The following is a 14,315-nucleotide window of genomic DNA, read 5'->3' on the forward strand; positions in this document are numbered from 1 at the left end:
TAGCGAGGAGGGGGATACAATGAAGATTTCTTGTGCATGAGCGTGGCTTGAGTCTTGCATGCTAAAGCTGTCCTCATGCCACTAGTAATTTTCTTCTTCACTTCTTTTTCGTAGTGTCATGAACACTAGTCTGTGCTAAGGCAGTGCAGACTGATGTTCCTGTGTCTCTTTGGCATTAATGTTTTCCTCTTCTTTCTTTTGAAGTGTTTCTTGGTTTCAGAGAAACCCCTTCTTCTTTGAAAATTCTTTAACATATGTTTGAGTAGGTTCATTCAAAGCTCTGATCTTCTATGGTCATTAGAGTTTATTTGCTAAGTCTTCTGAATTTCAGCTGGTAGCAATGAGGATACCAAACATGTGTTGTAAGGCTTGTTGATGCCAACAAAATAGTCTTCATGACAAATAAAGCAAAATATGCTGTAATGAAAGAAGGTTTCATTACAGAATTTAATAAATTAGATCTGGTATTTGAAAACTTGCTCTATTGAGATCTATAGAATTGGAATATTTTTGTCCTAAAGTAGCTCAAGCATGGGCCTTCTAGCCATAGAGAGTGGTTAAAAAGAGCATGCAAACAGTTTGAATCTGAAATTCATTCATCCTGAAGCCAGTATATGTGAAACAGCTGAAATGTGTATTCTTAGAAGTTCCGTTGTGGTGGAGTGGCATGTGTTGGTTCAGTCTGACCACTCGAAGTGCATGTACTTCTACTATGGAAAGTCAGGTAGGGATATAAGATTCCTTACACTTTAGTACTGCTAAATCCTAAATATTTTGACCAGTAACAATTTTGCTTTTGGTAGGCTTGAAGCTATAGAGACTTCCTGGGGAGGGGCAGAATATGAAGAATGAGAGGAATATTTATTAATTTCATATAACTGATGATTTATAATAATACCCATTAGTCATCCTAAGGGTTTATGGTCAGATGTTCATGAACTAGCATATTAGAAATATTTCAATTTCAAACTTGTTCTGAATCTATCCTGGTAACCCTGTAATCAATGTCGGGGAGAAGAGGTCTTTAGAAACCTCATACTAAAAGTCAGAGGATACAGTGGTTTACAGTTGAGCTGTGCCAGTGACATTTCCAAATAAAGGACAAAGCCTCCGTTAGGTCTTCACTGTTGTTTTAAGCTACCCCTTACACTACTTACCTGAGGTAAATAGACAAAGCATCTCTGTGCCAGTAAAGCTGGAAATACATTAGGGATTTTGCTTCATCTTTTGTGCTTTGTAAACAGATAAAAATTAGATTCCAAACTGATTGTAGACATGCTTTTAGGTGTGGGCTTGACTGTATCTTGATTCTTTTAGGATTCTCAGACATATGCTAGCAGTCACATATGAAAACTGAAGGCTACCAAAAGCTGATAGTTGTCTTCTAATGAAGTTTAACAGTCCAAATTTAGATGTTATCAAAAGAACTGTCAAATGAGTGATACCAAAACCAACAAAATCTGTAGTAGATAAAAAGGATGCTGTAACTGTTGAGACTTTTAAGCACATTGTTTCTTTGTGTTTCTTCTCCATAGGTGTTCACATGGATCAGCCATGCTGCCGAGCTCTGTATGACTTTGAACCAGAAAATGAAGGGGAGCTGGGATTTAAAGAGGGTGATATCATTACCCTCACTAACCAGATTGATGAAAACTGGTATGAGGGGATGCTTCATGGCCAGTCAGGTTTCTTCCCCATCAATTATGTCGATATTCTAGTTCCATTACCCAATTAGGATGGCTGATCCACCACCTCTGACCCAGATAGTCATGTCAATACCACTGCTTTAAAAATGATGCTTCTTACACCTTACAAGTGCAGACTGCAGTGATTAGAGTCATCGATTCCCACTAGGCATCTTTGGTTTACATGTTGTCATACTACGTGGTGGTGATGCATGGTATCTTCTGAGCCACCATAGTGTGGGTTAGTGTATTTGCCATGCTGGCCTGGTGGTAACCAGAGCCATTACTGAGATGAAGCTGGGAAGGTGACAGCAAGCAAAGCAGGTAACCCACAGTGAAGTAGCAGGAAGTGAAGGTGATATTGGGAAGATAATGCCTATCACCACTGTATTACTTTTCAGTCTTAGTTCTCTATAAAAAGAGGGAAAAATTCTTGCCATGCCATCTGTCCCTTCCTATTGATACAGTTCACACGGGTCTAACATTGACTAACCAGAATTGTATCTTTCAACCAAAATGGCTTGCTGTTCTCACAGAGACAGTGTAAATGTAGACCCTCTGGTTTCTCAGAAAGTGAACCACTGTGCTGTGTGTCCTCCTGCTCTCTGCTCATTTTTATATTCTTAATTATTGTTACAAGGCCTATTTCCATCCAGAGGTAAACTGTAAACCATAAAATGGGGATTCCTATAGTAAAAACCTTGGACCACAAACCACCTGAATTTGCCCTTCAGGAACTTTGAGCATGCTCACCAAAATGCCAGTAAGAGGGCAAGATGGGGAATAAAACTGGCATTTATTAATTGTTTCTTGTCAAGTCTTGGCACAAAATCATGCTGCTTAAGCACCAGGTATCCTTTGTAAACTCATTCACTGAGGAATACGATAACCAACTGAACATGACCCTCACTTAATTTGTTTCTGTCTACCATGTGTTCTTCGAACATCATTTGTGCATATTCTGCCCTCAATGAGGACTAAATAAAACTTGTTATCTTTTGTGTTGAGCAATTAAAGACATGTGGCTGTATATGCAAAAACATTTCCCAGATGTTTAGTTGGTTTTCTTGTGTTCCTCCTTCCTGCACTTTGTGTGTACAGTGCTGTGCCTAGCTTCTTGGCATTCTTTTGGTAACAGTTGCAGAAGTTCTGTTAGTTTAGTTATCCAGAGTTCTATTTATCTAAATTGTACAGACTCTTTCAGAGGTTTAATGTGCTGCTTCAAATATGCCACTTCAGTACTGGATAATGTGAAATGAAGACAATTCCCTACTGCTTAATGTATAAACTACATCATGGAAAGTATTGATATTTCAAATAAATGCTGTGAGAATAACTAGAATAAAGTTGTGAATTATTACTTTATTCTTTCCAATATGTTGTGCTAACTTCAGCTAACAAGAATTTTATTTCAGAAAGCATATTCCTTTTTTCCTGCAAATGTGAGAAATACTTTGTCATTATCATATTGCTTCGGTCAATTAAAACTCATAGGTATAATGGCCCTCATAAACAGGATAAACTGAACATTGAGCACATTAAATTAATGTCATGAAGACCAGCATGCAATCTTGTGGACACAGGTTGTTTCTCATTAAAGAATGCTGGTGTTCACAAACCTCCTAGTAAAGCTTAAAGACATGGTAACTTGTAATTTATTTTTTCTTTCTTATGACACAGCATTTTATTTCATTTTATATTCTATGTTGTACACATATTGGGGTGAGTTAGCCTTGGCAAAGAGCCCAGCACCCACCCAGCTGCTCACTCACTGTTCCTCCTCAGTAGGAGAATAAGAAAGCTTACGGGTTGAGGTAAAGACAGGGACACTGCTTACCAGTCACTGTCACAAGCGAAACAGACTTGACTTGGAAAAAACTAATTTATTACCAATTAAAGTAGATTTGTGTAATGAGAAACAAAAAATACATTAAAACAGCACCTTTCCTGCCCCATTTCCCAAGCTCAAATTCACTCCTTCACTCCTGACTCCCCACTAGCAGTGAAGGGTGATGTGGAATGGAGGGTTTATGGTCAGTCCATAGCAGCTCCTCTCTGCTGCTCCTTCCTCTTCACAGTTTTAGCCTGCATCTTAAGTATGTTTTCTCTGAGTCGCCACTATCTTGCCTGAGGGACTTAACCATGTCCTGCAGTGGGTCCGTTGGAGCTGGCTGGAACCAGCTGTGTCTGGCACGAGACAGCTCCAGTCTCTCACAGAGGCTGCCCTGCATCCCCCCCACCCCTCCCCACTGCCAGTGCCTTGTCACATAACCCCATAGGCCTATCTAGGGCATGTCCCTATGCACATTGGCAGAGGCTCTGACAGAGTAGAACAAGTCAGAGTCTGACAGAGATGGAGCCTCATTCAAGTTCGGGTTGGACAGGGCTCTGAGCAGCTGAAGATGTCTCAGCTCATTGCAGGGCAGGGGGTTGACTAGATGACCTTTAAAGATCCCTTCTAACCCAAAGTATTAAAAAAAAAGAAAAAAATGTGTATATGCACAAGTCCCCTTACTTTTTACTACAGTTCTGGCCTAAATCCTAGGACTGGCCTCTAAGTAAGTTTCTGTCAGCGATTGGAAGTAGTCTGTTTCAAACCCAATGGCCCTGAAACTTTTAACAGATACATTAATGGTGATGTACTACAGTTAAGAACTATGTTACAGTTAATTAACTGTGTTAATTATCAAGGCCTGTCAGTCACAGGTAGTGCCACTGGGTCTGAGAGACACATTTCTGGCCTTAGTACACCCCTATTTTATCAGATTATTATTTTGTACTGTTTGTGGAAGGCATGCAAACATAGAGCAACTATCTTAAGAGATAATTTTACATGATTTAGAGCAAAAGGATAATTGGTGTGCAGTGCTGTCCCACCCTGCTGAGGGGGCCTGGTTTTTAAGGTGTAGGGAAATGTATCTTTCAACAAATGGGGCCAGAAGGAATGCACAGAATAGTCAAAAAATCTGTTACATGCCATCACTTGATGACATAGGCCCAGTCTTGACATGTTACACAATTCTTGGCAGTTCCATATTGCTCTGTTCTCTCTCTCATACAGGTAATACCTGAAGAATGCTTTATTCCTCACGTGGTAAGATCAAAATCTGACTTGGCCAAAACAGAGATTACCATGGCTGACAAAAGTTTGCATTTAAAACTTCAGTGCTAGGATGAAGAGTGTGATCCAGGGCTTGGAAGAAAGCAGGAGCCTGTTTGCTTTTACATCTCAGGTAGTTCAAAGCTTTGCCTATGAAGCCCTGTGACTCTATTCCCTTCTAGAAGTGCGTAAGATGTTGTTGATGGAGGCAACATCCATTTTTCACTGGCAGACTTACAACTTCTGTCATCATGCTTCTCAAGGTGTATGTTTTCAGAAACACTTCAGAAATGTGACATGGGTACCTAATTACCAAACTTGGACCTAGAACTACTGCTCCTCACAGAGGAAATTAGGAAGTCTTCCAGCACTGAACTATGAGCTGCCAAATATAGCTAAATATTTTGGGTTTGGTGTTGGTTTTTTTTTCTGTTGAACCCTAAGATTTCTTGAAGCTTTTACCTTCTTAGACTTTTTCATTTATTGCAAAGTGAAACTTGGTGAAAAATATGGCAAAAAAACCCAACAGTTCCCTGAACAATTTTCCACTTAAATAAATTTGTGACTGAGCCAAATGAGGGTGGTTTTTTTCCTCTTTAAAAATACCCCTTCCCTCCAGAAAGGAAAAAGATTGTAGTCACACTCAGACTTTTGTATTTGAAGCTTGACTTAGTGATTATACAGACAACTCTCCCTTTACACATGAACAACTCTCCCTTTTCCCACATGGACAAGACTTGAAAACTGTTATGAGGACTTATTTCCTGGTTTCACAATTGTATCTTTCAAATCTTTATGACTCTCGCTACTCTGAGTAATAGTTCTGCTTCAGGACTACCTACAGGCTGAGGAAGCTGGCTAGACTCATGAAAGCAGGGAGCAGGGTGTGCGTAGGTCTGTGCAGATGGGTCTTCTTCCCATCATAGGAGCAGGCGGAGTATGACATGGGCAAATGACGTAATGAATTAGGGCACGTTCCCAGATAACACTGTACAGAACTGAGTGCATTCTATAGAAATGAACTTGATCTTAATTTTCTGTAAAGCACCAGTAGGTTGTCTTAGACTTAAGCTCAGAATTTCTAGAATGCTCTGTAATTATTGTTTTATTATTTTCAAACTCTTAGCACTCTGGTAGTTCAAACACAGACTTGGAATTCCCAGAAGGCTTTGCTGTCTTTCTTTACCATTTGGCCTAAAATGTTGCAGAAGATGGGCACAGCTTTGTGATCCTGAAAGGAGGTTGCAGAGATCTGGGGATGAGCCTCTTTAACAAAGTACAAGTGATAGGACAAGAGGGAATGGCCTCAAGTTGCGCCTGGGAAGGTTCAGACTGGATATTAGGAAATATTTCTTTACAGAAGGGGTTGTTAGGTATTGCAAATGGGCTGCCCAGGGCAGTGGTGGAGTCCCCATCCCTGGAGGTGTTCAAGAGGCGGGTTGACATAGCACTGAGGGATATGGTGTAGTTGGGAACTGTCAGTGTTAGGTTAATGCTTGGCCTAGATGATCTTCTTTTCCAACCTTGATGATTCTGTGATTCTGTGATATATTCTTGCTTTGCACTGTAATGTACAGATAAATTCTAAGCTATCTACCTTTAATAGTATCTCCTTGGTGATAAAACAGAGGGGAACAGGTGAAAGAAGCAGTAACTTCTGCCATGCCTTCCTAGAGCCACTGGCTCTGGAAAGTCACAGCAGCTCTGGGACTCAAAGAGAGAATATTTCCCTTTTAGATGCTGCTGGGGCAGACAGTGGACAAGCTGAAGTCCCTGCAGTAGTAGTCCTCTCCTAGCCCGCAGCTCATTTGGTGGGGTAGTGACAGGCAGCCTCATGCTACTTGCACTCACTTGCATAGTGGTCAGGGCTTGTGCCTTCCATTCCACCTTCTGTGAAACCTGGAGTTGAGAAGAAGCACTAACAAAGCAGAGAAAGAAAAGGGGTTAAGAGCTCCTGTGTCTCTGCTCGTCTATGATCTGGGAGCTCCAGGAGGGGCTGGGCAGCTCGCTGACAAGATCTGTTTTCCTGGTACCTGCAGAAACACACTGGTTCTTCTTTGGGTCACTGCATGAAACTGGAGGATTCAATGATTTACCCAACCACCACCAAAAATGCTCATCTATGGTACTTTCCTGTCACTCAAGTCACTGACCTGTGGCACACCCTTCACTCAGAGCATCCACATGGGCAGTGAGGTCCTGAAGTAGGCACCGGCTGTAATTCATGTCACCAAGAGACTTATATTGCTAGTGTTTCTAATGATCACCATAGTCACTCTGTCTCCTCCCACACCAGAGTGACAAGACGTTCACTGACGTGGAGAACTGGTGCAGAGAAAGGGTGTGAATCCAAACAGGGACCCTTTCCCTGGGCCTTGCACATCCCTGGACTATAGGCGTGCTTAGCACCCCACAGCTTCTTCCCATTTCTTCTCCCTGCTGCAGTGCACACCAACACCAGGCTCCATGGGCTGCAAAAGAGACTTCTCATAGGTCCCTGTTAGCTCTATTCTAGGTGCTGTGTTTCCATCCCACAAAGACCACATACCTTAGTCTGAAACCATGTACCCATCTAACACCTACACTCAAATTCAGTGTAATGCATAAACTCTTGTTCCACTTATGGACCTCCATTGTGACATGCAACCTTCACAGTGTCTAACATTTCTCCTCAGGGGTAGGACTTGGCGTTTCCCTTTGTTGAAGTTCATGAAGTTCCTGTCAGCCCATTTCTCCAGCCTGTCCAGGTCCCTCTGGATGCCACCACAGCTGGTGTATCAGCCACTCCTCCCTGTATTGTATCATCTGCAAAGTTATGGAGGGTGTACTCTGCCTAATCTTCCAGACCATTAATCATAGAATGATAGAGTCACAGAATGGTTGGGTTGGAAGGAACCTTTGAAGATCATCTACTTCGAACCCCCCTACCATGGGCAGGGACATCTTTTACTATATCAGGTTGCTCGAAGCACTGTCCTACCTGAGTTTGAACAGTTTCTTTCTTATGTCCAATCTGTATGTACTAAATCTGTATGTACTATGCTCCTTTTCCTGTCACTACAGGCCCTGGTAAAAAGTCTCTCTCTGTCTTTCTCATAAGCTTTATACATTGAAAGGCTGCAATAAGGTCTCCCCGCAGCCTTCTCCAAGCTGAACAACCCCAACTCTCTCAGCCTCTTTTCATAGGAGACATGTTCCAGCCCTCTGACCATTTTCATGGCCCTCTTCTGGACCCACTTTATGAAAATGTTGAACAAGATTGGACCAACTATTGAGTGCTGGTGTACACCATTCATAGCTGGCCTTCAGCTGGTCATTGTGCCGCTGAACACATTGCTCTGAGCCCAGTCATTCAGTCAGTTTTCAATATACCACACTAACACTGACCTAACTCATACTTTATCAGTTTGTCTATTAGGATGTTAAACCACAGAGAATGTTATACCACAGGACTCTCAAAATAGTAGATTGCATATATTTCTGTAGCACTTGTCTGAAAAAATTTAGATTTGGAGTGTCATCTGTGGAATGTAGTCCAACCTCCTGCTCAGAGGAGGTATGATTAGATCATGCTGCTCAGGGCCATGTCCAGTTAAATCTCGAACATATCCAAGCTGGAGCTGCAGATTCCCCCAATTGTTTTTTGCAGAGACTTAGAACATCCTTAGTTTCAACTGAAAATAGTGAAGTCAGAGCACTGTAAAAATTAGCTGGTATATTGTGGTGGTTTGACCTTGGCTAAATGCCAGGTACCCACCAAGTCGCTCTATCACTTCCCCCCCTTCCTCCTTTTTTCTCAACAGGGCAAAGAGGGGAAAGAAAATAAGATAAGAAAAAAACCCCAACCCTTGTGGGTAAAACAAAAGCTATTTTAATATAAGCAAAGCGAAGCAAAGGTCCGCGCATGGAAGCAAAAAAGAAAACAGATTCATTCTCTACTTCCCATGAACAGGCGATGTCGGGCCTCCTCAGGAAGCAGGGCTCCAATACGCGTAGTGGTTGCCTCGGAGGACCAAGGGTGACCCCTCTTTTTCCCAGCTTTATACTTGAGCAGACGTCATATGGTCTGGAATATCCCTTTGGTCAGTTCGGGTCAGCTGTCCTGGTTGTGTCCCCTCCCAAGATCTTGCCCACTCTGTCCCACTGGGGAGGAAAAATGTCGGAAAGGGCCTTGGTGCTGTGTAAGCACTACTCAGCAGTAGCCACAACACCAGTGTGCTATCAACACCCTGCCAGCTCCCAACACCAAACACAGCACCATGAGGGCTGCTATAGGGGAAAACCAATTCCGGCTCAGCCAGACCCAGTACATATATACTATGCATCAGAATACTTGGGTATCCACAGGCCTATAGTGCTTGCTGTAGTGACTGCCTCCAAAGCCTGTATGTCATTGTGTAGTGAGAAGGAGACTCATGTTGCATAGTGAGAAGGAGACTTATGACTCTGTGTAACAGTTACGGCTATAATGGTTGACAATATAAAGTATACTTGAGGAGTACAGAGGCATCTAATGGTGGAAGTGACAGCACACAGCTTGCATAATTACACTGAGTTAATTGCATAAGGAGAATTCCACAAATACCTTGTCTAGGCTTCAAAGATTTAACATGCATTCCTGAGTGTCTGTGTCTAAGGTTTGGTTTCTCCAAGTGCCCACTGAGTAGCCATTTAGCACAGTGGTCATTACAGGTTTTGTTTCTAAAGTTCCTCAAGTGTCTGCATTTCTTACTCAGAAGCACTGGAGACTTGGCAGAACTCATCTGTGAACATTTGCAACTGATGAGCTAGATAATTCTCTGCCAATACTGCAAGCAGAACTCAGTCCACTCAGTCCAGTATGCAGTCATATTTTCTTAATTTATGTTAAGACCTGCTGGGTGATTTGATCTTTAAAACCTGTCAGCAAACATTGTAGCACTAACTCTAGCTGGGTAGTCCCAGTCAAACATTTTATATTCCCATCTGCCTAGACCTTCGAGGCATCATGAGAACAGGAAGAAACCCAGAAGCTTCTGTAGTAATGTGGAAAGTATCGTACATTTGAAGCTCCAGCCCATGTATGGGGTTGCATGATGAACAAGGCAACTTTGAAGAGGCGGAAAGGATGTTCAATCTGCTAGTAGGAATCTTTAGAGCCAGAACTATCCTCTCTTATTTCTGACTTTTCAGGTGGTGCTGTGAAATGAATATTTCCTAAATCATGAGGAAACAGCAGAGTACTCACTAAAAAAAAAGAAGAGTTTTATTTATCTTCTCCTGTTCTCCTAGAGATGGGACTTGTGTTCCTGAATCTCTCTGATTTTATCCTTTAAGTGAAATGTGATCAGAGCTGCTTCTAAACAAACACTGACATGAAGAGAAAAACAGTCATAAATAGAAAACTTTGCAAGCATACTTTACTTCTTCAGCGTGAGAAGGAGGTGGCCTCTGACAGTCCTTTTGCAGTAGGCCAAAGTAGCTTGTTAGCAGCTCACAATACCATAATGCAAACTTGAACCATCAGGAAAAGATATAGTATGATGATAGACATCAGCACACATCAGTGGTGATATCCAAAGCAAACTGCAGATACACCAGCTTCATCAGTCCTACAGCGATCTTCAGATCCAATGTTGTACCCAGTTCCTGTGAGATGAGTGGGGTAGAGGGAACAGTAATGCTAAGATCAGCTCCTGCAAGTCCTGTAGGCAGTGGCTTTCAAACTTGCTCTTCAAAGAGCAGAATGAATTACAGGTATAAAGTTTATTCCATCATTTTAACACTTCTGAGCAGGAAGATAAAAAGCCTGACACACCACATGAAAAATAGACTCACAATGTCCACTACAAAAGAGCAGCAGTGTGTAAAAGCTGAGACAGCTGTTTAAAATGAGGAAGCTTCCAGAGGCATGGGACATTATGGATCATTTTACCATGTTTTCAACATTCCTTCTCCCAGAAACTGCTCCTTGCTTTCACTTTGGAGTATCATGAACTTACTACTTACTTCGGCCTGGAAGTCTAGCAGGGTCTCATGGGATTCTCAAACTCACTGAGGTCACATCATACCTGTTTCCAGATCTGTTTACAGTCCTAGGATGGGACTTAGCATAGATTTGATTTCTGGTGCTGGCAGAGAATTGTTGCCAGAAACTGGCAATTAATTTAGTTTTAATTCTCCAAAGGTACAACAGGGCTGATATTAATTCCATGTTTCACAGAGCTGTTAATATATATTAATGTGCATAAAGCTCTCAGACCTTACACTGTAGACCCGAACAAAAATCTCTTCAGTTTGTTCTGTACAACTATGGTATTAATCCAGTCAAATCAAAATGGCTACTTTTACTCAAGGCCAAAAGTTTTACTTTTGACAGTTTATTTACTAATCATTAATACTCTAACCTTCAATTGAGAGTCTGAAAACATAATTAAGCTGAAGGTATCTTCCACTGAATACTGGGAAGATGTTTGTCAACTAGAGGTATTAATGCGCTGCAATTTCATAGGTAAATGTCTGGAGGTCACAACTTCACCACTTTGCTAGACTGAAGTTAACTGGATGTGCTCCTTCACACACTCATGTCAGAGGGCCTATCAAGTAATAGCACAACCAGCATCAATGGCTCTTTTTCTGTGTTTCTTATCAGCTTACAAAAGCTGATATATATCTTATATATTATCCCATTATCTTATATATTTTTCATTTCTTTATGTCTAAAGGAAGTTTGTGGAATTCCAAAATTCCCTATAACCCAACAAAAGCTCTTACTTCCTGCTGCTCTCTGCAATATTGCAGTGTGTGGAGTCTGCTGATCTGACTTGTAGCACTGTATGCACACTTCTAGAGAATACCAGGAGGTGAAACCGGAAGCACAGACAGGTGTTAGAATGTTCCTCCTGTGTGGGACACCACCAGCAATCACCTGCTGCCACCTCTGAGCAAGCATTTCAGTTTGCGCAAGAAGATTGGTACTTGATATCTGAGGTGAAGAGCTCCCTCTTGATAGTGTGCAACTATCAATCTTGTTTCTAAATTTAACACAGGCCAGCAGTCCACTTTTGTCATAGCTCCCGCGGGGAAAGAGAGCAGGGAAGGACTGTGCAACAGCAGGAATTTCACAACCCCTGTTGAACTTGTAGGCTCTGATGAGCTGCAGAAAATATAAGAGGGCATGCTTTGTTTCTATTTTCAGACCCTGAAAAGCATTTTTTCAATTGATGATGCATAACATTGCAGCCTTGTTGCTGTAATGTGAATGTGGTTTGCTTTACCATGCAGTCAGCAGCCACTGGAGAAGCCAGTCAATTTCTTCAAGCCACATACAGCATATGCTGCCACCACCTTTTCAAGACGTGGGAGGGATCCACATCTGTTTTTAACAAGTCCAGCATGTTTCAAATGCAGCTGGTAATCTTAGATTTTGGACCATAGTTCCTGCTGGGTTACAAATATTTGTTACTGTTTGGTGTTAATACTGTGGGCCAGTAGAGGGCACCCTGACATTTAATTTTAATATTAATAACTTTAAAATAGATATGTTTTCTTTCTGAAATGTAAAGTTTTAACGGATACAGTTAACAAATGTAGAGATTCCTATAGATAATGGCCATCTTGCAAAGACAATTGTGAAAAGCTACTTTTTCTATATCATCCAAACCTGAACGTTAAAATTTAAAAAAACCCAAACAACCCAAAAGCCAAAAAAAGTTCCACAAAAATGTGGAAATTGCTTAAGCTCACTCTACCTACTTTTATCTATCATATTTTCATAATGTAGGAAATTTTTTTTCATGCAGATCTTCAGAATGGGTTAGAAAACCACACCTAAATGTGGTAAAGTCCAGTAAAACAATTGAATGGCACCCACATATTCACATCACCCATCTGTTCTGGATAAAGCTATTTTTAGCTGTCTTCTTGCTACAGATCATTCCAGCACAAAGCTTTATAATTTCAGTCAGGCACACACATGCTTATATGTAGTTTTTTCTCCCCTCTCCCCCCTGTAATAATAGAATTGCAGATGCTCACCTTCAGAAAACATAAAATTAAAAAAATATCAGAATAGCTTCTGAAATTGTTAATTCAAGCACAAACTATTCATCATGAAATAGATCTGTCAGCCTTTAGCTGGAAGGAGAGTTATGCTTACTTCGGGCCAAACTGTCTCAAGGAATATATTAGAATATGAATGTTTTGACAGTTCATAGCACCTTTCATCTGAAGTTCCCCAAATACTTCATATATATTAATTGAGGTTCCTTCTTGTAGCAAAATCTTTTTATTATACGCAGTTTACATATAGGCTTTTGAGGCATAAGTGATTAAGACCACTTTTTCCAAAGTATGTCTTGAAGCAGTTGTCTCAGTGTTGTTCTTCACTGTAAGATTAGGATAATTTCAAATGTTTGTTTTGTTTCTCTGAAAACGTATTAGGAGTAAGAGGAGGTGAGGGAACTAATAATGTCTAAGAATTTAATTAATCTGTAACTTGACTTTAAGAGATAAGTAGGAGAATAAGGATCAAAAAGTGTTTTCAGGAGTAAAGATGGATTCTCCAGAGACATTCCAAAAGTTATTCATATTGGTAAATAGCCAAGCTGAAAGTGCATGTTAAAAGTGCTGAAACAAGTACTCTCCATGTGACATTTTGAAATCATCCTCAAACCAGATTAAGAATATCAACCTCAAGGAGACAGTGCGTGGGGCAAGAGGATAATAATCTCAGGCATTATGGGCTTTGTATAGACAAAGCAGAGAGGACTCAGGATGTCAAAGGTACAGGACCAATGATGGCAAATCACTGCCATCTGTTCCCTGCATGGCACCACCAGAGAGCTGGGCTGATGTCATCAGCAATGCCAGTGCTTTGTAAAATGTGTTTTTGCCCAGCGGCACATGGAGACACCTTTTCCTGAGACTTTCACCATCCCTAGTTATCATTTTGAACCTTTAGAATGAGTTAAAAAGAAAACAAAAGAGTCTGACAAAAAGAAACCAGGTCTTTTTTGGCCTCATTGGAATAGAAAAATAAATGAAGAACACAAGTGTGGGAATAGAGAGTTCCATGGATACAGGCTTCTGCTTCCCTGTTGTAGGGAAGGCTTACAAGCTGTGCAGCAGGCAGGACAGTGTCAGCACATTTCTTGCAAGTATCTTAAATGCACAAAGTAGAAATGTTTTGTTGATGAGCTCTGGAAAATCCCTTCTAGCAACCAATCTTTGCTGTCTTTATTCCTGGATCCTTTCAAACCTTCATTAGTGACAGCACTTGCTTCAGTTCGTACTTTGTTCCTAAAGCCCTAAGGGACTTCCTTACAATTAAACTGGTCAGGAATACAAAACACAGGGTTTCCAAGAACTAGGCAGTCCTAACTCCATATTATTTGGATATTTGTGTTGTGATAGATTTCCAAAATTTCTGGACAGACGGCAGAACATCTTGTGATGTTGAAAGCAAATCCTTTTCATAGGATGTCTAAACTTCATTTCTTTCCAAATATTTAATTTTATATTTTTGTCTCCAAAATATTTTTTTATTTGCT

The 14,315-nt window shown here is 41.0% G+C and overlaps 1 protein-coding gene across 2 annotated transcripts in view; it reads left to right on the forward strand.

Moving 5' to 3' along the window:
* Nucleotides 1–3,031, forward strand: part of SH3GL2 (SH3 domain containing GRB2 like 2, endophilin A1) — a 110,223-nt gene extending 107,192 nt beyond the window's left edge. For both annotated transcript variants that reach the window (XM_074813214.1, XM_074813215.1), the window contains one exon: nucleotides 1,536–3,031. In XM_074813214.1, coding sequence (XP_074669315.1) covers nucleotides 1,536–1,735 — 200 coding nt within the window. In that variant the 3' untranslated portion in view covers nucleotides 1,736–3,031. The remainder of the gene's footprint in view (nucleotides 1–1,535) is intronic.
* Nucleotides 3,032–14,315: the final 11,284 nt, after the last annotated feature.

This window comes from Strix aluco, chromosome Z (genome assembly GCF_031877795.1).
Source record: "Strix aluco isolate bStrAlu1 chromosome Z, bStrAlu1.hap1, whole genome shotgun sequence".
In the NCBI taxonomy this organism is placed as follows: Eukaryota; Metazoa; Chordata; class Aves; order Strigiformes; family Strigidae; genus Strix; species Strix aluco.